Source organism: Vitis riparia, chromosome 7, assembly GCF_004353265.1.
Source record: "Vitis riparia cultivar Riparia Gloire de Montpellier isolate 1030 chromosome 7, EGFV_Vit.rip_1.0, whole genome shotgun sequence".
Taxonomy (NCBI): domain Eukaryota; kingdom Viridiplantae; phylum Streptophyta; class Magnoliopsida; order Vitales; family Vitaceae; genus Vitis; species Vitis riparia.
The window spans coordinates 23,667,233-23,691,084 of record NC_048437.1 but is presented as its reverse complement, the minus strand read 5'-3'; the positions used below and the strand labels follow the sequence as shown (position 1 = coordinate 23,691,084).

The window sequence follows — 23,852 nt, the reverse complement described above, 5'->3', positions numbered from 1 at the left end:
TTATATGTATTATTATTAATAATTTTTTTATTTGATAGGTTATTGATGATGACGATAATGATGATAATTAGAAAAGAAAAAAGACGTGAATGGTAGTTATAACACTTATATATTAAACTTATAACATAAGTATACTAAATGTACAATACATTACAAAGTGCATTTATTTCATTTTTTAACAATAATAAAAATAATTTTTTTATTATAATGATTTCTTAATAGTTATATTATAAAGTTAAAAAATTTAAAAAAAAAAATAAATCTATTTAATAAAAATATAAAAAAGATTGTTGTAATATTTCCTTACAAAATATTTATAATAAAAATATAATAATTTATGATTAATTATTATATCATTTATATATATATATATATATATTAGTATTAATGTTATTCTTATTTAATAGGTTATGTAATATGATGAGATAATAATAATAATAAGAAAAGGAAAATAAAAAATAAAAAAAAGTCAAAATTAAAAAAATACAAAGTAGAAATATGCTTGATTTTAAGAGTTTTGGGTCAAAATGACCCTTTTAAAAAAAAATTGTAACATCTATCCACTATTTCATATTTATGTTTAAATTTATCTTTATCGAAATAATAGTATACTTTTAAGCCGCAGTTGATAACTGAAATTTCAATTATAATTTTTTTTAACTTTCAAATTTAATTAAAAACTATTAAATTACAATTTATGACAAAACTTGAATGGTAAATAAGACAATTGTATATATATCTTAAATTAAATATCATAATACAAATAAATTATATTATTTATATGTTATATAAGTTTATTATTTTAAGATTATTAATTTATTAATGAATAAAATATTCATTTATAATATCTTCCATTTATCAATTTATGTTTATTGAAGTAATACTAGATTTTTAAATTTAAATATAAATAATTTATTATTTAAGTATATTTTAAAATTTAATCATAAATTATAATTTAATAATTTTTAATTAAATTTTAAATTAAAAAAAAAAATAGTTTTCAAAAATAAAGCCGTAGTTAGCAATTGTAGCTTTAACTAAAATGACGAAAAAAAATATTTTTAATGATATGACCATGATATAAAGAGGTCAATTTAAATGAAAGGGTGGATCGATGTTACAATTTTATTTTTTTTAAAGGTCCATTTTGACCCAAAACTATGATTTTAAAATCAAAAGTGGTAGAAAATATTTGACTTTTTTTGTATTTTAAGGAATTTGAAGAGTTGTAAAATATCATCGTTATCACAACCAACCCACCCAACACGGAAATTCTGGCAGATCCTTTATATTATGAAAGGACATAAAATCAAATTTATTAAATTATTGCAATAATAAAGTTGTCGTCATCAATGGAAGATGAGTCAGACGCAGTGAATAGGCCAAAAGAGCAGGAAAGGAACTTCTTTCTATATAAATTATAAAAAACAGCTTCAAGAAAAAGAAAAGAAAGTTTCAATTTTGGTATGCTGGCATTTGTTTTCCCAAACATTTGAGGAGGAGATAGTGAGGAAAAATCTGAAGAGGGTGTTGGAGAGATGGGGAAGGAGAGCAATAGAGAAGAGGGGCATGGCCATCCATTACTGAGAGGTGGATGGAGGAAAGGCAGTTACAGCCATGGCTTCTCTTCGTCTCAGATTCAGGCACTGGCTTCCATCTGTGAGACTCTCATTCCTCCTCTGCATTTGGAATCCATCAGCAAAGAAAACCCACCAGAGGCCCTTCATTCCTTCTACAAAGCTTCTGGGTCTCAGTTTCCAGTCCCGGATGAGGTGAAAATTCATAACCCAGTTCTTTCTTTTCTGGGTTGGTGTTTTCAAAGTCTAAAACTTTCTGGGCTGTGGTGAATTTGCCTGTTGAGACTGGGTGTGTTGTTAGTTATTGAACTTGAAACTCTTGTTTTTTTTTTCCTTTTTGGTGAAGAACAGGCTGCAGAGCTTTTGAAGAAGAGGGGTTTGCCAGAAGGTGTGATGTTAGTGAGCATAGTGCTGAAGATTCTCTCAACCAGATTGGGGACATTGTTGCTTTGTGGGTTTCTTTGTTTGGGTTGGAAATGGCCATTCATTCTCAAGTTCTCTGAAATTTCCTTGGAGAAGAGAGAACAAGTTCTCAAGAATTGGTCACGCCAAAGGTTTCTGTTTCCCTTAAGATTATTCTTTGCGATAATGAAAATCTTCTGTTTCTTCATCTTCTTCTCTCGGGTAATGCTTCTGATCTATGCCCATATGTGTAACTCTTTTCTGCTTTATGAAGCTAATTCCTCTATTCTATTTTCAATCTAATTACTTGCTTCTGCATAGCCTGCAATTTCCATGAAACCAAAGATAGAAGTATACTAAGGAAAAGCCTTAAGTGTAACTTATTTCTTAGTATATCCAATCTTCTTATAGGTTTGTGCTTAATTTTGAAATTGATTTACAAGGGTTATCATCAACTTGTGTCACCCTCATCAGGTCGCTAATAGGATTATTTGTTTTAGGAAATATGAAGAGTGATTTGATCATGGTATATTAGAATGAGAATGGAACAGATATAACCATGTGTAACTCCTTCCTCTGATAATTGATAACTAGAGGGGGTACCGTGGGATGAAGGTTGCTAAACATGAAATTGATGTGATGACAAAATACAGAAATGGGACTGTAACCGTTGACCGATAATTCAGGAAAAGGGAGTTCAAATGAAATGAATAATTTATTTCAGAAATGTGTTAGATACCAAGCCCATGCATGCCAGTACACTTCACTAAATGAGGGACTCAATTTGTAAAAGTTTTCATGTTTGTGTGAAGGGTAGACTTCAATGTTTCGTCTGATCTGTTCTTTGTTTGTTTGTTTTCCTTTTCTTCTGTTCATGGCAGACTGATGATAATTTGGAAAACCCTGCATGGGAAGCAATTGGATACCATGTGGAGACCAAAGAATATGCAAAGAAACCTCCAAAGGAGAGGCCTATTCGGAAGGGGATTGTAGAAACTATGCATGAAAATGACTCTACCCTGGTCCAATCCCTCTCCCAGAGAGGTATCAAAGTTATAGAAGATCAAAAAAATATCTGCAAGATCAAATGTGATGTTGTAATCATTGGCTCTGGTTGCGGGGGAGGAGTTACTGCTGCTGTTCTTGCAAGCTCTGGCTATAAAGTCCTCATCCTTGAGAAAGGGAACTATTTTGAACCAGAAGATTATTCGTCTCTGGAAGGCCCCTCCATGAGTGAGCAATACGAATCAGGCGGGATTATGTCAACTATTGATGCGAAAGTGATGATCTTGGCAGGATCAACAGTGGGTGGAGGCTCTGCTGTAAACTGGTCTGCAGCCATTAAAACACCGAATTCCATTCTCAGGGAGTGGTCAACAGATCATAAGCTCCCTCTTTTTGGGAGCTCTGAATACCTATCTGCCATGGACACTGTGTGGAAGAGGATTGGTGTGACAGAGAAATGTATAGAGGAAGGGTTTCAGAACCAGGTTCTGAGAAAAGGGTGTGAAAATCTTGGCTTGGACGTTGAATCAATTCCAAGGAATTCCTCGGAGAATCATTACTGTGGTTCTTGTGCTTATGGTTGTACAAGAGGAGACAAACAAGGGACTCAGTCTACTTGGCTGGTTGATGCCGTGGGCTGCGGTGCAGTGATCTTAACAGGATGCAAAGCTGAGAAACTCATCTTTGAGGAGAAAAAGAATGGTAGAAAAAGAAGGAAATGCTCAGGAGTGATTGTAGCATCTTCTAGCAAGAATGTCACAAAGAAACTGCAAATTGAAGCTAGAGTAACTGTTTCAGCTTGTGGATCTCTATTAACACCCCCTCTACTTCTCTCCAGCGGACTGGAGAATCCACACATCGGCAAGAACCTTCATCTCCACCCTGTGCTAATGGTTTGGGGATACTTCCCAGAGTCCCAATCAGGAATCAAAGGCAAATGTTTTGAGGGAGGACTCCTTACTTCACTCCACAAGGTGGTTTCAGAGGAATCCAGAGTACAGGCAATAGTAGAACCTACTGCACTGGGACCTGCCTCATTTGCTGCAATACATCCCTGGGTTTCAGGACTTGACATGAAGGAAAGAATGGTGAAGTACTCCAGAACTGCTACACTTTTTGCGTTGGCTAGAGATAAGGGTGCAGGAGAAGTAAAGGTGGAACGCAGGATAAAATATCGGTTACATCCAGCTGATAAAGAAAATATGAGAGTGGGGCTGAGGCAGGCTTTGAGGATTTTGATAGCGGCAGGAGCTGTTGAAGTGGGCACCTACAGGAGTGATGGACAGAGTATCAAATGTAAAGGGGTTAAAGAAGAGGCTGTGGAGGAGTTTTTGGATGGGGTAGTGGCTGGAGGAGGGCCGTACTCGCGGGGAGACCACTGGACCTTGTATTGTTCTGCCCATCAAATGGGAAGTTGCAGGATGGGTGCTACAGAGGAAGAAGGTGCAGTTGATGAAAATGGGGAAACTTGGGAGGCAAAGGGCCTATTTGTATGTGATGGAAGTGTTCTTCCTAGTGCAGTTGGGATCAATCCAATGATTACCATCCAGACAACTGCTTATTGCATCTCAAAGAGGATTGCAGAGTCCTTGAAGAAACAAGAATTTCTGGCAGACTGAATGACTGATTGATTTCATCCCTTCTTTTTTCTGCCCTTCTTTGTCCTCTTTTAAGGGTTCTTGATTGTAATAAGCTGATTGCATTATCTTAAGAAGTAAGGTAAAATAAAGGAGAAGCCTAAGAATAAGCTAGTTGGGAAAAGATTGTTCTGCAACTTTATGTATCACTGGTGTCAATAATCATAAATTCTATGCAACTTTTTAGAGTTTTTGAGCAGGCCATTGTCTTCCTCACATACGATTCCTAGACTCTGAAATGTAACTCCCATGCATGTTCCAAGGTAGCACTTCTACTTCCAAAAGCTTGGTCTATGCCCACTTCCTAGTTTCAATTTAGATAAGTGATGGCTTTATTGAATAAGAGTATCCTAAGAAATTTATAGAGAGGCACTAGAATGTTTAGAGTGATTTTAATTAAGATACTTTTATTGTGATGCCATGAGAAATGTTTTTAAAGAGGATCACTTGGGTGGTGTTTGGTTTTTTCCTTTAACTCTAAATACAATTTAATAATATTAAGTATTAAGTTATTTGTTTTTTTATTATTTTATTTTTATTGAGTATGAAGTATGTTGATATTGTGTTTTGATTATTTTAAATAGAATTTTAATGCTTAATAGTATTAAGTATTAGATTATTTGTTTTTTTAATATTTTATCTCTATTAAATATTAAAAAGAAAAGAAAAATCAACATGTTACTTTTTCTATTTAAAAAAAGTTAAATATTTTGACTTTTTTTATTTAGAATTTTTTTTTAATAAGTCATAAAACAATAAAAAAAACAAACGACTTAAAGCTTGAAAGTAAATTACTTTCAACAGAAAGCTAAAAAAACAAACGCAATATAAATATTTTTGTTTTTTTATTTAATAATTTTTTTTAAAAAAGTAACAAGCAAAAAAAAAAAAGTTAAAAACAAATCATTTAAAATTTGAAAGCAAATTACATTTAACATGAAATTAAAAAGCCAAATACCAACTTAATAGCCACTTACTTATATTTCTTATTTTTTGTTTTTAAAAACAAATGATAGCAATAACTTCTATATAAAAAGTAGAACCTATTAAATAAAAATATAGACTTGCCTTGTAATTTTTGAAATTTTGAAGAAAAATCATATCCCAAGTGATTTTTTTTTGTGTTTTTGAAGCAAGTGTTTTGTGCTTTTAACCCATTTCCAAATCCCTTCCAAACACGTCTTTAATCACTTTCTTCTCAACTTAGAAGAATCCTAAAAAATATCTTTTAACATGACTTGTATGTTACGTGATGATGATATATGACATACAAAAATGATTAAAATGAAGACCATCACTTGTGTTTTTCTCTTGCTTGTCTTTTTTTCTCACTTGCTTCTCCATGTTGATGATAGGAGGAGGTGGTACCAAATTGTGGGTCACAAACATTTCATGTCCAAGTCATTTTTCCATTTCTTCATCAATTAAAATATTAGCAAAATTGAAAGCTCTACTTTCTTGATCCCTTTGGTAGGTAATACCTCAATTCCCCATGGTTTCGTGACCAGACACCAGGGCCTAATTGCACGTTACATTTAAAATCACATGATATAGTAGTACTACTTTCTAAGGGTATCAGCTAACTAGTCATGCTACGACTTGTCTTACTCCTAACCAATCATGATTTTAATCATGTGGAAAGCTTTTAAGCCACATCTAAATATCTAATCAAAGATGGGTTATTTATTCAATCAGTCAATAGAACATGTAAATGGATTCGTTCCTTCAACAGAGCAGGCTACACGTGCTACATGTTGTCCGAATTAATGGCCTCAGACCTAACACCACTAAAGGGTTCCAAAAATGTCCAGACTAAAAGTTGGGGGAACTTATTCTCTGAAAGCTGTTTTCCAGAAGCATCTCCGGATTCCGAATATGTTTTGACGGGAATGATTTTCAAATAGCAAAATCTAACTTTGCCAACCTGGGTGAACGAGTCTCTAAATCCACACAGAAAAGATGAGAAGGAAAAAAAGATTCAAAATAGAACATGAACAGAAGAATTCCCCTTTATAATGGAGATAAGGGGCCAGGCTTATTCAAAAATGCTTTGGGAACAATTACAGCTCCCATTGGATCTTTTTCTCGTTATCAGTTTCCGTATTGTACCATTTGGTTGAAACTAATGTCTATGCGTGTTTTCCACAGAAACATGCAACCAAATCAGATTGGATTTACCAAAAAAGAATCAAACTCAAGCCAAATAAAAATGTAACTCAGGTAAGGGACCAACAGTGGCATCCTCAACAGGTTCCTGATGCTTTAACGGCTTTCTCAGCTGCATCATCCAGATCTTCTGCTGTTATCAATGCCATTCCACTTTCCTGCAATATCATTTGTGATCAACAACTCGTATTATGTTTCTGATTTTTTTTCCTTTTTGGAAACACTCGAAATAAAATGAATTCCATCCAAAGGTTTTGCATTTACCTTCAGAATTCTTTTTCCTTGGTCAACATTGGTGCCTTCAAGCCGAACAACCACCGGTACTTTTAGTGAAACCTTCAAAATCCAATCAAACAAAAGTTAGAACATATTTGCAGAAAATTAAATTATCTAAGTCAAACTTAGGTCAGAGGGTACCAAGAAACTGAACCTAAATGAAAAGTTGGTATGAAGAGCTTTTGGTTCAAATGATGAAAAATTCTTTTGTATGTAATTTTTGATCTTGGACTAAGTCGGTTATAGATGAAGGACCTTTACCTTTAATCAACCTTTTTTATTAGTTGGGTTCTAGATGAGGGTTGGTGAGATGTTTTGTATCCCCTCTTCCTTTTTATTCTTGCCTTTAGACGCCTCTTGTATACTCCTTGTAACACCCTTTCTTCTTTTTATATATAAATTTTTTTTTGTTTACCAATTAAAAAGAAAAAACTGAACCTAAAACTTACACAGGAACTCTATCCATTAACAATAACCAAGCTACAAGAAAGTTTGCTTTTCACTTTTTTTGTTTTTTATTTTTTATTTTTTATTTCCTTGCCTATAGTTCTATTCCTTATAATTATAATTGTTAAGCTTTCCTACTGCCAATGAATTTCTCCATTGTTTAAATTGGCAGTCAAATCTTCTCTTAAATTGGCAAAATTTTCAGACTTCTCAAAAACCATCTCATGATTCAACAACTGTGGAGCAAAGAGGACAAATCATTGAATCTCACCGACCACAATTTTTCACCAAACTCTTAGGGGCAGTTTGGGACTATTTTTTAAACTATTCTATGATGTTTTCTAGAACAAATGCCTATTCAAGAAATTGAAATATTCTCAACCTATTTTTTGTATTTCCAAATATTTCTTAAAATAACTTTCATTCGTAGTGTTTTATTTTCAATTATTCTCCATATTTATAGAATTATTTTTCAAAATAACCCCTAGAAAACAAGTAAAAACAATTAAAACATGTTCTCAGAAAACACCCAATTTCCAAAACGAGTTCTTAAAAGCCTGTTTTCTATCAAAAAAATTACCAAACGTGTTTTTGAGTCTAGAAAACAGTTTTCCCCAAACAAGCTCTTAAATTCCCATCCTGAGTTGTTTGTGAAGTTCATTTTAAATCAGATCTAATCTAACATGGAAACAAGGATAAGACTACGAACTAATACTAGAAGACATAATTAGAGAGCATGACAAGATTTAATGGCCACTATGAGCAAAAGTAGGTAATCAACAGAATCTGAACCAATCTTGATGCAGATCTTACCTCTTTAGCAGCATTAACAATTCCACTTGCTATTATGTCACATTTCATTATTCCTCCAAAAATGTTCACTAAAATTGCTTTGACCTTATCATCAGCAGTCAATATTTTGAATGCTTCCACCACCTGTTTCACATAATTTAAGAATTAATAAATATATATCTTTATTTATAATACAGTAACTTGAGTTGTATTTAAGTGCATCAATGTGAGAGAAAGAGCAAGAGTTGTCAGCCTTGAAATATTTGCAATGCTAAAAACAAAGTAATATTAATGTAAAACAACCAGGATTTAAAAAGAAGATCTGAGTATAGAGCAGGAGGCCAACAACATAAATGCATGCATTCAAAGCATGAAGGAGACAAACAGAGAGAAACACTTCTTGGCCTTGAAAATTGAAATATTTACAATTCTAAGAACAAGCCAAGAAATATCATATGGAATAAACCAAAATAAGAAAAGGATTCTAGTACAATAAGAAAGCCAATGCCTAAATATATGCATCAGAAGCAAAATTCGCATTACCTGACTTTCAGAAGCATTTCCTCCAACATCTAGAAAATTGGCAGGAGTTCCCCCATGTAGCTTGATTATATCCATGGTAGCCATTGCTAAGCCAGCACCATTCACCATGCAACCAATTTCTCCATCTAAGCCGATGTAGTTCAAATCTGCTTTGGCAGCAGCCACCTATTGTACAGTGAAACCACAAATGGAATATTACATATTGTTCTTTAGTTTTACCTTGTTGTTGTGAAGAGAGGGGGATTGCCTTTATGGTATGTACATGTGCTACTTTCCACTTACATCACAGATAAAACAGGGTCAAGAAATTAAAAGAAGTAACCCAACCTCTCGAGGATCCTCCTGTGTTGCATCACGAAGAGCAAATATATGTTTCTGACGAAAAGCAGCATTATCGTCAAAGTTCAACTTTGCATCAGCAGCTACTAATTGGTTATCTGAAGTCTCTGCGATGGGATTGATCTGTTCAAACAAAATAGAATAAGATTCTTTCGATAAAAGAATCTAACATTATCAAACAAATGGTCAATTTTCATGGAGTTTGAAAATAGGGAGTTTATGCTCACTTCCAATAGTGTGCAGTCACATTCACAAAATAGCTTATATAATTTCTTCACTTGCTCTATCGAAGCATTTCTATCTGCCACCTTGGGAGCCAAACCATCTACAACCTTAGCAGCATCTTCATCTGTAATTCCTTGAAAAACATCAATAGGTACCTGATCAGAAATAAATGGTGAGTCAACTGTTTTAACAATATAACAGGGTAAAGAAGAAACTGTCTCGATAGCAATGTCAAAGCATGAAAATAAAGCATTGGGGACAATAACCTTGACAATCATGTCAGGGAATTTCTCTGCAAGGTCTTCGATGCTGGTTCCTCCCTTTCTACATGCAATTATGATCTGGAGAGCAGAATATGTGAGTAAACATCTTAAATTTAGATCAATATTTTCTAGTGTAATTTCATGATAAAATGGTAAAACACACAAATATGGGCAGGACCAAAGCACTGATATGAGCCATCTGTATGTGGTGGTGTACAAAATTTGTGTCTAAATTAAATAATCATACAAATAACAACACATCCAGTATAAGATCAATCCAGAACAGTGCTATTGATTCCTATCTGTAACCAGTTTCAAGGGTTAAGGATCCTCACAAATTTATAACACAAACAGCTTGTAGATCAGTTCAACTGGAAGTCATCATGCAAACTAACACTAGCCATAATTTGTTAACAGGTAACATCAAAGCATGTTTGGTGTATAATAAAAATGATATTTCTTCTATGGAGGAGAAAAGAGATTCCAACTAATTAAAGGAACAGAGATCATCCCTTTGGAAGAGATTACTACTAATTAAAGGAACAGAGATAATCCCTTTGAATTCCATAGGACCACAACCACTCCTTGCTTGAAATGCAACAGTAGCCAAGAATGCAGTAAACATAGACTTCACGAACCTGCAGACAAATGCAGCCCATGAATAACTTTATTCATATAAGCCATAGGCCGCCAGACACCATCCCATGATTCATTCAATCTAAGGCCAAGTTAAACTACCAGGTCCCAACATGAAGTCTGTCCTGACACCCAAAAAAACTACAGCAAACAAAGCAATCTGCATGCCCACTCTTGGCTTGCACAAGAAGAGGCCAAGGGGCATCTCCCACTGTTGTCTTTGCACAACAAGAGGAGCAAGCTTAGTTTACCCTTGCAGAATTCTTAACAGATCAAAGTGGCTTCTCAGCCTTGTCTATCCATATAGGTTTCAAGGGTGCAGAAATCCTGATTGTCTCTTCTAATTCTCACATACCTATCAAATGTCATTTGAAAGAAGAAGATTTTCAACATCACAAGATTGCTACACAAAATTAGTTCACTAGCAACATAAATTGCTAGGCTTTGAATTAGTTGAATGTGGGGCAATGCGACCCAGTTTTTAAGCAAAATGTGTTCTCAAGGGTACTTCTGGCATGATTGTCTCAAAGCTTACTTCAACTCTCTAGATATTATAGAAATTAATTGTACAATAGTTGGAATATTTGCTTTATTAAGCTCAATATGACTGTTTGAGCAGTGGTAATGATAGTATTTCCAGATAAGGAGAAATACTGTTAATTGGCAGCCAACCTCCAAACTACCATGTTTTCACATCAACAAAATCACCCCCAAGGCGATTTATGGGTTTTGGGCATTCTGAAAGGCATTCCTAATCTTCGTATTACAAAAGCCCTATAGGAGGTTGTAAAAAAGGCCACAGAAATGCCAACACTGTGCATAACACTCAGAACCAAGGGTTGGATATAGTTTCTTCATGCGAAAAATAATACATGGTGAATACCATGGCAACTCCAATAACAAGTATGTGGACGTGCCTTGCTTGAGTTTGAATAGCTACACTTGAGAGTCCTTCCAAACCATTCTATCACCTTCATCCCTTCTCATTAAACTCATGTTCAATTTATGAAAAAAGGTCTCAACTCCTCCAAGCTCTCAATCATGGAACCACCTTGAAAAAAAAGGACTTCAAAAGCCTTTGTCCCTAACCTGTTCCCACACCTCTGCTACCAATGAATCTTTTGCAATGGTAGTAGAGAATAACCCCATAAATGTCAACATGATGTTTGCATAGCAAAGAGGAGCTACCATGGATACATGCTCTCAGCCAGATTCTTGGTTTTTGCCATTACATATTTATGTATCTGGCTTCTTCACGTGATAGATGTATCTGTACTGGGTCACAAAAGTTGCATGGTGTGCAAGGAGGAAGTGTAGTCCTTTCAGTGATGGAAGTGAAAAAGTCATGGTGGAGGTCCTGCTCAGTTCAACACAGCCTGGCAGTAAGAGCTGGTGTAATTTGAGGTATATGATATTGATGAGGATGAATTTTCAAGATATATATCAAGAAAGGGAATTAGTATTAGTTGTAATTAAAGTAGGATTAATATTACTTGGAATTAAATTAGGATTAGCTAGTTGAGTTATAATATAATTAGAATTTGAGTCATGATAGGTTATTAGAATCCTAGTAGACTTTGGATGCTATAATTAGAATTAGAATCATAGGTTATTAGAGGCCTAGTAGACTTTGGATTTCTTAGAGAAGCCTATAAATAGGCTAATCAATGTAAATCAAAGAGATAATTTGATATGAATAATATCATATTTTCTTTCATTGCAAGGTTACAACCCTCAATGGTGAGACTCCATTGATTTTCTTCTAGGTAAGACTCCTAGAAGGCCTTAGTGAGACTCTAAGGTTTTCCATCTTTTCTTCATTACTTCTTCTTTTCTCTCTATTTCTTATCTTATAATTTTCTCTACCATAAAATTGATTCTTTGTTCCTCTCCTTACACCCTAAAAATAAAACCCTAGCCCACCTACCCTTGAGTGTAGGCAACCATCCTAGGGTTGTCCTACATCAGATATTGGATCAGAACAACACTTTATTGCTACAAGCTAATTGATGCACAGTAGTGACCCAATAGGTGCTGTATGCTACCAGCTTGGTTGAGGACCTTGGGCTGCATTGTCATGTATGCTGTAGGCCATCGAAATATGGGATGCGATCAACTAGACAAGTGTTGGAGTAGGATATATTTTTTTTAAAAAAAGCACTCAATAAATAATATATGTAAATATAAAAAGAGATAATACAAAAAGGCCCGCAGCTAAGGCATGCCAAAGTACACAAGAAGTAAGGGCACCAAGCAAAAAAGAACAGCATAAGAAGGGTACACCACATAGAACCCATTCCAATTAGCAAAATCAATCTATTTGAAAAGTGCATCATCCAATGTAACCTGAACACAGAGAAAACCAACTATAACAAATTTCCTGGTGAAGCACAATGAAGAAGCATGTGATCAATGGATTATTCTTCCTTCTTACATGTGTAACATCTATTCCCTAAAGACACCCCTCTCTTTTTCAACTGGTTTATCATCTACATCCTTCCAATGTTGCTTCCTATGCCCAAAAAAAAAAAAAATGAAAGAAAGAAAGAAAGAAAACCACTCTTGTCGAGACCATGCTTTCCAAATAACTCCAGTGGCAAAAATCTCTGAACCCCATAGTGCCAAAAAGGAGTAGAAAGCTTTAATTGAGAACTTACCACACCTTGAGTGCAACCAATGCCAAGCTTAAGATTAGATAGCATCTATGCACCTGGTAAGCAAGATGCATGATCCATGGGACTCATTAGAGAGTTCAAATGTTGATATTCTGTATGATCTTAGAAGATACCCCAACAACCTGACCTTGACTTCTACAAACCAACAACAACCAGGCATTTCACTCCAAAAGACCTTCAAGCCATCCCAACATTCAAGGTATCATGTTTAAACTGACATCAAGAAGTGGAATCTTGTTCCCAGTTTCCTGGACTTACTCCTGAACCAGGTGTAAGATCAAGCATCAAGGTGCCACACCATGTTGCATGGCACTTTCAAGGATGCCTGGGTGGCATAGTAGAACAATATCCAACCTAAAGGCAGTCATTTCACTCATGCAGGCATTTCATCAAAAATGAGCAATGAGCATACAACAACAAGGGAGCAGATCGAAAAAGCTTAGCTAGTAGGATAATGATGGGGTGATTTGGTGCCCTACATTGTGTTCTCCATCTAATTCCATGTCATAAGTCAGACAGTGTACATATTTCTTGTTACATTTCTGCCAAAATCCAGAACACAGGGGCAATAGAAATGAAATTAGATGCCCATGACAATTTATCCATATAAAATGGAGAATTAGCCAATGGCCTCTTTCAATTTACAATGGTGCCACTAAAATGAAAATTCCAACCGTTATTATACTAATTTTTTTCAAAGGCACACAGATCTTCTAGCTCGTATACTTAACAGGGAAATTAACCATCAATCTGACATGATCATTCTAAAAATAGTGGAGTTCAGAAGTCACTCTTTCATTTGTCCCTATAAGAAGTTACAAAAGAACATTCAGATTATTCATCCAATGCCATTCATAACTGTTATTTACAACTTTCAAAAGGCAAGTATTAACATGACTTGCAGAAACATGAAGATACAGAAAGAGTGGGAAATATAATTTAAACTTCCTATCTGAAATAAAAAAAATCATTCACAAAAGCAGACACAAAGATCCAAAACTGAGTTTGGGAACGTACTGGACCCGCAGATGAACGATCCAGAGTGATAGCAAAGTACATCTCATTGACAAGTGACATCTTTTCACACAAGTAAACCTGCATAATAAAAAAAAATCACTAAACAATTTCCTTCACAATAGTCAAGTATCAATTAAAAACAAGTTTCTTTATGATAGTTGATTACAAACAAAATGAGGTTTCTATGCTGCACACAATGTGTAACAGAATATAAAACAATAAATATAACATAAAAATAAATAAAATTGATCAGAAACAATCAATAAATATAACATAAAATGAATCAATCCAGATATAGAATATGCTTCAAAAGATTCAGGAGATACTCAAGGCATGATGATGATGCCATAAATAGCCATCAATGTAATTTCATAATCTTAATTTTTCCCTGGAAAACCAAGATTAGGAATTTCAAATGAAGCCTGGCAGGTAAATATGCCTTAAAAAACTAACAAAAAAAAGCCTATTTAATCAAATGTACATCAATATGTTCTAAAGGACCAGTTGTTACTTAAGAGTAAAGAATAAATCATACAATGTTTTAAAGGGCAACAGTGGCCTTGAGGTATGTTTCCCAAATGAGGCAAGGCATAAGCTTCACCATCCGAAAACCAAAAATAAAAATAAACAAATAAATCATATAATAATACTAATAAAATATCATAAAATAGATAGAATAATAATAAATCATTTTTAGTTTAGTTCCTTTTTCACTCTCCCACAATCGAACCCTCTCTCAAGGCTCCAGCAAATAGCTCTTAGTACCACCATCATTATCACTATTAGGATATTCTCAAGAATCATTATCATACATGATTGTTCTATCATCCTTCCATTAGTTTCTATATTCTCCCTTTCCTCTTCTTCATCCACCAATTACAGTGGTCTCTCTCCTAAATCTATCAATAACCTTCCTGTAACTGTCAATAATTAAATGATGATTATGTATAAGTATATAAGTTAGTAAATTGAAAAATAAGTCTAAGTTAATTTATAAATTATACTCATAGGGTTTCATAAAAGCCCAAGCCCTACGTATCAAAAGTTGAACACCCATTAAACTAATGCATATTTAAGGCTTAAGCCTCAATTCCTTTGTGTTAAGGCTACAGCACCTCATCTTGAGGCATGCACCTAAAATGCCTTTTGGAAGGCAGGAAATTACCTTAATGCAATGAGCATACAAAAGTTTGAAAGTATTACCCATAAATCTATTGGCAAAAGTTCAACATTAGAAGTGCAAGAGAAACTGTAAACTTTCAAGTTAATATCTCTAGACGCTTATACAGATAAATTAAAGTTCTAATGAGGATGTTAAGAGAAACAGCAATTTTCATCTTTGTCGCAGAACTCAAACCATGGCATCACTCATCCACAAAAAATTTTCCATTTTGAAATGCTTTAGTAGATCAAGCTACAATAAAAATTTCCCATAGTGTACAATGACAACTTCACAGCAAAAGCAGGAAAACAGTTAACTTGAGTCTCATGACTCTCGTCTTCACATTCCTCATGCACCATCTATCAAAAAAAAAAAAAAAAAAAACATTCCTCATGCACCATTCTCATTGAAGGAACTAAATAACATTGTAAAATATTCAAAACTCTTCAATAACATTGCAAAATATTCAAAACTCTTCAACAAGTTCCTTTTCAAGTTAATGGGGAGAAGTCGTTTTGTGGTAGAGTCCAAGTTGTTTGAGATTGAGGTTGAGGAGTCGGGTGGAAAGTTGAAAGGATGCATATGGGAGAGATGCAGGGGCTTTGATTCTTGGATTAGATTTGGGGAGGCTAGTCTTCGTTGTCTGTTGGAAGGCATTGAAACCTGTTGTAGAGAGGCGGATGATCAAAGATGGGCTATTGAATGGTTGGAGGGAAACAAAAAGTTTAGAATGGAACGACGGATGAACAAGGCAGGGAGGTTCATCCTATGCTCAGTCCGATATATGGAAGCAAAAAGATACAGCATCATCTTCCCTGAAGGGAAGGGTTAGGCCAGTGGATGGAATTTGTTGGCTGTGAGGTTGAGAGGTCTGGGAGTGACACCGTCAGAAGGATTAAAGCTCACCAATATGCCAGAGGCTCCGTTGAAGCCGAAGGGAGTCCTAAAGGTTCAGTGGAGGGAAAAGAGGGTGGAAATGAAATCTTTTGCAAATGCTGTTAAATCGACCCCGAGAAGGGCGGGTGAGTCAGTGTGGTTAGAGGTAAGGGAAAAAGAGGTGCGTGGTAGACTTGAACATCTGAAACATTGTCTAATAAGGAGGTGGGGTTCCATCTCAGCTCCATTACCTGAGTTGGATTACGTTAGATTTTGGACCCGCCAAAACTGGGAGGTTAAGGGGAAGTTGTCGATTGTCGGGTTGGGTAGGGGTATTATGTTGTTTGATTTCGAGCAGGCTCAAGAGGCTGAGAGAGTTTTGGCCAGAGGCAAAAGAAACATTAAGGAAAATTGGCTTATCTTGGACAGATGGAATCCTGAGGTGGGGTGTTCCCTTAAGGACTCTATTGCCGCAAAGACATGGGTTAGGGTGGTCGGGCTCCCACTCCATCTCTGGAGTTTTGAGGTGTTTAAAAATATTGGAGATGGGTGCGGAGGATTTATAGCAATGGATGAAGGCACCAAATCCATGTCTGAGTTGCAATGGGCGAGGATTTTGGTGAAGCGTGTGGATTGGGAGGTCCCTAGCTCTGTTCATATAGTTTTGGGGACGGGGTGCTTTTCCCTTCATCTATGGTGGGAATCTGCACCTTGGTTCTCGCAGGTGGTTCCGACGGGAAGCTTATCCGGGAAGGGCTGGTTAAGGACAGGTGAAGAAGACGTTGGGTCTCATCGGGTGGCTTGCTGTGGGAGTCAAAGGAAGGGGGTAGAGCAGTTGGGGGTGCAGGTGGAGGTACAAAACGTGGCGCGTAATGAAGGAAATCCCCTCTTTCACTCTGATGAGGCCTCTGCAGAAGGGACTGTTGAGAGGAGATGGGTTGATGGATCAGTCGTCCTAGTGGGAGGGGGTAGGGAGTCCTATCCTATCAGTATGGACATTTGTGGCAGTGGGCTGGCAGGCCCAAGCAGGAGCTGCGGCCCTTCAGCTTTAAGCTGTGGGGAGGCCCAAGACTGTTGTCTTGTTAGCCGGGTGGACTTGGGTCGGGTTCCAAGGCCCATTCCCCTCTCCTTAAGAGATGGAGTGTCGAGTGTGGCCTGTGGGCCTGGTGATGGGGCCTTTTATGGAAACGAGTCCCCAGTCTCGCTTCCTAGGGCTCGGGTTCTGCAGCCACATCCCACATCCAAAGGTGCAAGTCAAGATGCAAGAGGAGATGTCGATCCCCTCGTCGGGTTGCCGCGGGACTTGTTGACGTGAGATTCCTCTCAGTTGATGGATCGGGGGCTCTTGACTGACAAAGCTCTATGCGAAGAGGCTTCCAGGTATGTTGATCTCTATCATATTCCTATGGGGGGTCGGGATCTCTCTTCTCCTTCTCCTTCTTCTTTCGGAAGGATGCCGTTGAATGAGGGGTCCATCGGTGTTTCGGCTTCTGAGGTCAACGAAGAGGAGCAGATTCCGTTGAGTATCATTCTGGCTGACGGCAGCAATGGGGTGCTTGCCTCTAGGGGAGAGAAGCCAATGGCTGGAGAAGGTCCGGGGGGGGAGTTTGAGGGGATGCTTCAGGATCTGGATGGGTGCCGGTGGAACGACAGTTACTTGGCGAGGTTTAGTAAATTCTTGGGCTTCTCCACGGACGGTTTTGAAGGCGAAATTCTAAATCTGCTCCTAAGGACTAAGAAAAGAAGAGAGCAAAATTTGAAGAAGGGCACGTCAGGGACCACTAAGTTTGATAGGGAATTGAAAAAACTTGAGTGGTCTATCAATTACTCTGGGGCTAGAAAGGAGAATTCTGTGGCCAGAGTTGGTGGGGATAGAATCTCGACAGTTAGATGAAGCTAAAGATTCTATCTTGGAATGTCAGAGGGGCTAATGACAAAAATAAAAGGAAGGTTATCAAGGCCCTAATCAGATCGCAAAAGGTGGATTTGGTGTGCTTGCAAGAGACCAAAATCCAAGAAATATCCCAAGGGGTCATTCACAGTCTTGGCGTGGGAAGATTCTTAGGATGGGGAGCTGTGAATGCAAGAGGGGCAGCTGGAGGGGTGGTGGTGTTCTGGGATAAGAGAGTGTTGGAGTTAGTAGGCCTGGAAGTGGGAATTTTCTCAATCTCGTGTCGATTCAAGAACTGCGAGGATGGGTTTATGTGGTTTTTCATAAAGGTATAGAGAACCTTTTTGGGAAGAGTTAGGTGCAATTCGAGGTTTGTGGTCTGATCCCTGGTGCATCGGCGGGGACTTCAATGTTATTAGATTTCCCAGTGAGCGGAGTAGAGCAGGAAGACTGTCTGGCTCTATGAGAAGGTTTTCGGAGGTTCTAGATGAGCTGGCTTTAAGAGATTTGCCTCTTCAGGGGGGTCCTTACACGTGGAGTGGGGGGTTAAATGGCCAATCCAGGTCAAGACTGAATCGTTTCCTGATTTCGGAGGAGTAGGAAAATCATTTTGGTGGAGTGACTCAGTGCACACTCCCGAGGGCTGTGTCTGACCATTCCCCAATCCTGTTAGATGGGGGTGGAGTTAGGAGAGGTCCTATTCCTTTCCGTTTTGAGAATATGTGGATGAAGGAGGAAGGATTTAAGGAGCTTCTGAAGGGCTGGTGGCAAGGCTTTAACTGCGGTGGCTCATATAGCTTTGTCCTCTCAGAAAAACTAAAGGCTTTAAAAGTTAAGCTGAAGAATTGGAATAAGGAAGTCTTTGGTAAAGTGGGGGTGAACTTGAGGATGGCTTTGGGCAAAGTTTCTTTCTGAGATGAGCAGGAGAGGCAGAGAACGTTAAACGAGCAGGAGTTAGAGGCTAGAAAGGAGGCCAAGGAGGAATTTAAAAAATGGGCGATTATGGAGGAAATCTCGTGGAGGCAGAAATCAAGACAAATTTGGTTGAAGGAAGGAGATAAGAACACGGGATTCTTTCATACGACGGCGAACTCTAACAGTAGAAGGAATTGTTTGAAAAAGATTAAAGTCGAAGGTATCTGGCTTTCAGACGATCAAGATATTCAAAGGGGAGTGGTGAGGGCCTATCAGGACTTGTTATCGGACCCTGGTGGCTGGCACCCAAGTATGAGTTTGATAGAATTGGTAGAGAGGAGGCTGCCAGGCTGGAGGAGATGTTCTCCTTGGAAGAGGTGTATCTGGCCCTTTCGGAGCTGAACGGGGACAAGGCTCCTGGTCCGGATGGATTTCCTATTGCCTTCTGGCAGTTTTGTTGGGATTTTGTCAAAGACGAAATAATGGGATTCTTTAAGGATTTTTTTGAGAGGGGGAAATTCGTTAGAAGTCTTAACTCCACGTTTCTGGTCTTAGTCCCCAAGAAAGGTGGGGTTGAGGATTTACGTGACTATAGACCCATTAGCCTGGTGGGTGGGCTATACAAGATTCTCGCCAAGGTTCTAGCCAATAGGCTGAAGAAAGTAGTGAGTAAGGTGGTGTCTTCTTCCCAAAATGCCTTTGTTGAAGGAAGGCAAATCCTTGACGCAGCGTTAATTGCTAAAGAGGCCATAGACTCGCTGCTGAAAGGGGATGAAGCTGGTGTGTTATGCAAACTTGACCTGGAGAAGGCTTATGACCATATTAACTGGGACTTTCTGATGTCAGTGATGCAAAAAATGGGTTTTGGGGAGAAGTGGGCTGGCTGGATCAGGTGGTGCATCTCCACTGCATCCTTCTCAGTTTTGATTAACGGCTCGCCAGCGGGTTTCTTCCAGAGCACTCGAGGGTTAAGGCAAGGGGACCCCATTTCCCCCTATTTGTTTGTCTTAGGAATGGAGGCCTTAAGCTGCCTCATTAACAAAGCGGTTAGGGGGACTTTCTTTCCGGCTGCAGATTAAGGGGTAGGGGTGGAAATGGGATTCAAGTATCTCATCTGTCATTCGCGGATGATACGCTGGTCTTTTGCAAGGATTCCCAAGACCAAATGGTTGTCCTAAGTTGGCTTTTAATGTGGTTTGAAGTCATTTCTGGTCTGAACATCAACTTGGAGAAGAGCGAAATTCTGCCGATGGGAAGAGTTGAGAATGCTGAGGTCTTGGCTTCTGAATTGGGCTGCAAAGTGGGTTATCTTCCTTCCACCTACTTGGGGCTGCCTCTAGGTGCTCCTCACAAATCGGTGGTTGTGTGGGATGGTGTGGAAGAAAGGATGAGGAAGAGACTTGCTTTGTGGAAGAGGCAGTTCATTTCTAAGGGGGGGAGAATTACTCTCATTCGGAGCACTTTGGCTAGCATGCCGATTTATCTTATGTCCTTGTTGCGTATTCCAAGGGTTGTAAGATTGAGGCTTGAGAAAATCCAAAGGGATTTCCTTTGGGGTGGGGGTGCGTTGGAGAAGAGGCCTCATCTTGTAAAATGGGATGTGGTTCGCTCTCATAAAATGAAGGGTGGCTTGGGGATCAGAAATTTTTCTATCCTCAATAGGGCCCTGTTGTGTAAATGGAGCTGGCGCTTTGCGGCTGAAAGAGAGTCTTTTTGGAAACTTATTATCAGCACGAAGTATGGGGAAGAAGAAGGAGGGTGGATCTCTGGTGAGGTTAGGGAAGGCTATGGGGTGGGGTTGTGGAAGGAAATCAGAAAGGATGGCGGGCTGTTGTTTAAAAACGTTTCCTTCACCGTAGGGGATGGTAGAAGGGTGAAATTTTGGAAGGACATTTGGTGTGGAAACATTCCCCTTTGTGTGGCTTTCCCTTCTTTGTTTGCATTTGCGGTATCCCAAGATGCGTGGGTAAAGGATTGTTGGGATTCTATGGGGGATGCAGGGGGATGGTATCCTTGTTTTTCTAGATCTTTTAATGACTGGGAGCTGGAGGCGGTGGCGAGCCTCCTTTCGGTCCTTCAAGGTAAGAGACTCATTGTTGGGATGGAGGATAGAGTGGTGTGGAATGCTTCTAAGAATGGGATTTTCTTTGTAAAATCCCTTTACAATACTCTTGATTCTGGTGGTGCAGTCCCGTTTCCATGGCGAATCATTTGGAGCCCTTGTGTGCCTACTAAGGTGGGTTTTTTTGCTTGGGAAGCTTCTTGGGGGAAGGTACTAACCCAAGATCATCTCAAAAGGCGGGGCTGGTCTCTAGCAAACAGATGCTTCTTATGTTGTGATGATGAGGAGACAATTAACCACATCCTTATTCATTGCCCCAAGGCGAGGGTGCTGTGGAATCTTGTGTTTACGTTGTTTAGAGTTAATTGGGTCCTTCAGCTCACGGTTAAAGACACTCTCATTGGCTGGTCCGCTTCCTTTGTAGACAAGAAGCGTGGGAAAATTTGGCGGGCAGCCCCCCTTTGTTTATTTTGGACGATGTGGAAAGAAAGAAATAGGATAGTGTTTGATAACGAGGCTTTGTCGATCCAAAGATTGAAAGTCTCCTTTGTTTGTAATCTTTTCTCTTGGACGAAGTCTTGGTTAGATGGAGAGCCCCGTTCCATAATTAACTTTGTAGATTGGTTGGGCTCTAATTGAGGGTTGGTGAGTGTTAGCTTCTTTGTGCTTTTTGTTTTTGGGTCTTCTCGTGTATACTCCCTGTATGCTTCGGGTTGCCTTCTTGCTTCCCTCTTTTAATGAAAATTTTCTATGTTTATCTATCAAAAAAAAAAAAAAAAGTTCCTTTTCAAGTTCAATGATATCTAGATCAATTCACACATTCAGCCGAAACTGAGAAGACAGTAACCACATGAAAAGTGATCAACAGAGTCTAAGCATCGTCTTTTCAACAGACAAGAAAAACTAAGAACCTGGATCCCAAATATTTTTCAACTACTTAACTAGTTGTATGATTTTTCTACTAGAGGATAGTTAACAGTGATAATTGATTCAAATCCATGTTATGATGAATGTGCATAATGCATGAGACAGTCAACATGTCAATATATAAATGAAATAATAAATAAATAATCAACATCATACCTTGCTGACAACTTTGCCTTGGGGGCCAGTTTGTTTGGTGACAAGGATCTGGCCTAGCATCTTGCCTGGAAAAAAATAAGAACATGAGGAGAAAATAAGCATACTGCTAATAGATTCAATTTTCAAAAAGTCCCATGCATATTTATGAAGCAACATATCAATAAGTGAAAAAAAACCACCATTGAGAAGTGAAAACACAAGTGGAAGGCATGAAAATGGCAATAAGAAGGTAAAAAATGTTACAAAACCAGAATCTCCAGTAAACAAACAGTAGAACTACCTTTACATGATAAAAGAGATTCAAAGGAAACAAAGCTAAGGAAACAAAAAAAAAAAATTTATGGTGTTAAAATGAAAAATAAAATACAATCCTTATTACCAGCTAGCTCCTCAACCTGGTCAGTCTTAACAATGTGAACTCCACCCTTAAGACCACTTTTGAATGTTCCCAAGCCTCGCCCACCTGCAAGAATTTGGCTTTTTACCACCAACTGCACCAGAATCAAAGTTAGCATTGCTTTTTTCCCATTATTTGGTTGCTGAGGAAATTTAGAGAAAGGAAATGAACAAAAACTTAAATATTAATCTTCAATAAGTTGAGACCCGAAATAAAAAGCCTCTATTCAGCAGGACCCAGCACATCAGTTGGTTGAGTTGAATTTACATTCTTTCATAAACCAAAAAGAACATATCGCCTAATGTTCAAATTTCACATTCTTTTTATTTCCCCCAACCAATTTCTTCTGAAATCTCAGTCATTGGCATATGGAATTGACAAATTTCCTAAAAATTTAAGCAGTTACCTCATTTTCCTTAGGAAACACATCCTGAATAGTCTTCCTAACTTCTTCAATAGAACCGACAGCAACTCCTTTTGGAACATTGATTCCATATTTGCTCATCAACTCAGCCCCCTGATTTCACAATTCCAAGAAACACAAATCATCGAATCCAATCATCAATCAAAAGACATCAATTCTGTAACAACCAGCACGAAGATCCCGAAAAAAATCTAACAAGAAGCGCAAAAAGTGCTAAATCGACACATCACGTAATTCTTATTCCACTGTTGAAGAAACATGGGAAAAAACAAAAACAAAACACATAAACACTTCTTCAATCATATTTTCAAACCAAGCCTAATGAACATGGCTGATATAGCCTTCATTTTCCCGAAGCCAAAGCAGCCTAAACACGAAACTGAAAATTCTCATTTTCACTTTAATTTCTTACGTTTCCCCAGGAACGAAACAAAGAAGGGAACATCAGAGACCACAAGATGAAAAATGGAACAAAGATGGAAAAAGGAGAGAAAAGGGACCTGATACTCGTGAATGTTGAGACGGCGGAGCTGCTGTTGCTGCCATTTTCCGGCGACGTTGAGAGAGCGAGATACAAGCTTGTTGACCAATCCTCTCACCATTCTTCTACAGAGCTGCGACGATCAAGAGATTCCGAGAAGCAAGATCCAAACCGAACCCTAGAAAAAGAGAGAAGAGAAGCTTCAAATTGCCTAGACGGGGGCTTCCGTTAACTCCGTTACAAATTCCTCCAATTTCCACAATTATTTTTTATATAAAGAAATTGTTATTTTTACAAAAAAAAAAAAAAAAAAAAAAAACCCAAAAAATAATGAAGACATTTTTTAAAAAATATGGCTAAAAAGGGATGAAGGATTAGGTTCTAGTAATTGTTTTCGAAACAAATTTAATGTTATCTAGACAACAACAAAAAAAGAAATATACATTTGGCAATCAAATTTTTTTTCTCTATTTTTTGTTATTAAAAATAGAAAACTAAATATTTTTAAATAATATTTTAGTTATTTTCACTTATTTTCTAAGAATTTTAAAAAAAAATAAT

The 23,852-nt window shown here is 37.7% G+C and overlaps 2 protein-coding genes across 2 annotated transcripts; one reads left to right on the top strand and one right to left on the bottom strand.

Moving 5' to 3' along the window:
• Positions 1-1,392: 1,392 nt before the first annotated feature.
• LOC117919336 (long-chain-alcohol oxidase FAO2-like) lies at positions 1,393-4,915 on the top strand. The gene is made up of 3 exons (XM_034836509.1): positions 1,393-1,772; positions 1,929-2,201; positions 2,861-4,915. Exons 1-3 carry the CDS (start codon positions 1,539-1,541, stop codon positions 4,601-4,603), a joined length of 2,250 nt encoding a protein of 749 aa, XP_034692400.1. The 5' UTR covers positions 1,393-1,538; the 3' UTR covers positions 4,604-4,915.
• A 1,690-nt stretch (positions 4,916-6,605) lies between these two features.
• On the bottom strand, positions 6,606-23,510 carry LOC117918693 (succinate--CoA ligase [ADP-forming] subunit beta, mitochondrial). Its single transcript, XM_034835524.1, has 12 exons — positions 23,311-23,510; positions 22,793-22,903; positions 22,369-22,480; positions 21,990-22,054; positions 14,001-14,078; positions 9,676-9,750; positions 9,412-9,564; positions 9,173-9,307; positions 8,846-9,010; positions 8,324-8,446; positions 7,052-7,123; positions 6,606-6,945 (listed from the first exon to the last, which is right to left on the bottom strand). Exons 1-12 carry the CDS (start codon positions 23,410-23,412, stop codon positions 6,865-6,867), a joined length of 1,272 nt encoding a protein of 423 aa, XP_034691415.1. The 5' UTR covers positions 23,413-23,510; the 3' UTR covers positions 6,606-6,864.
• Between the last annotated feature and the right edge of the window lie 342 nt (positions 23,511-23,852).

Excerpts from the sequence above, each read along its gene's own strand:
- LOC117918693 (XM_034835524.1), bottom strand. The coding sequence starts at position 23,412 with ATGGTGAGAGGATTGGTCAACAAGCTTGTATCTCGCTCTCTCAACGTC. Across the intron at positions 9,565-9,675 it reads TCCCTGACATGATTGTCAAG|GTACCTATTGATGTTTTTCA; the intron begins GTTATTGTCCCC and ends ATTTCTGATCAG. Across the intron at positions 9,308-9,411 it reads GTGACTGCACACTATTGGAA|ATCAATCCCATCGCAGAGAC; the intron begins GTGAGCATAAAC and ends TTGTTTGAACAG.
- LOC117919336 (XM_034836509.1), top strand. The coding sequence starts at position 1,539 with ATGGGGAAGGAGAGCAATAGAGAAGAGGGGCATGGCCATCCATTACTG. Across the intron at positions 1,773-1,928 it reads AGTTTCCAGTCCCGGATGAG|GCTGCAGAGCTTTTGAAGAA; the intron begins GTGAAAATTCAT and ends GGTGAAGAACAG. Across the intron at positions 2,202-2,860 it reads TCTTCATCTTCTTCTCTCGG|ACTGATGATAATTTGGAAAA; the intron begins GTAATGCTTCTG and ends TGTTCATGGCAG.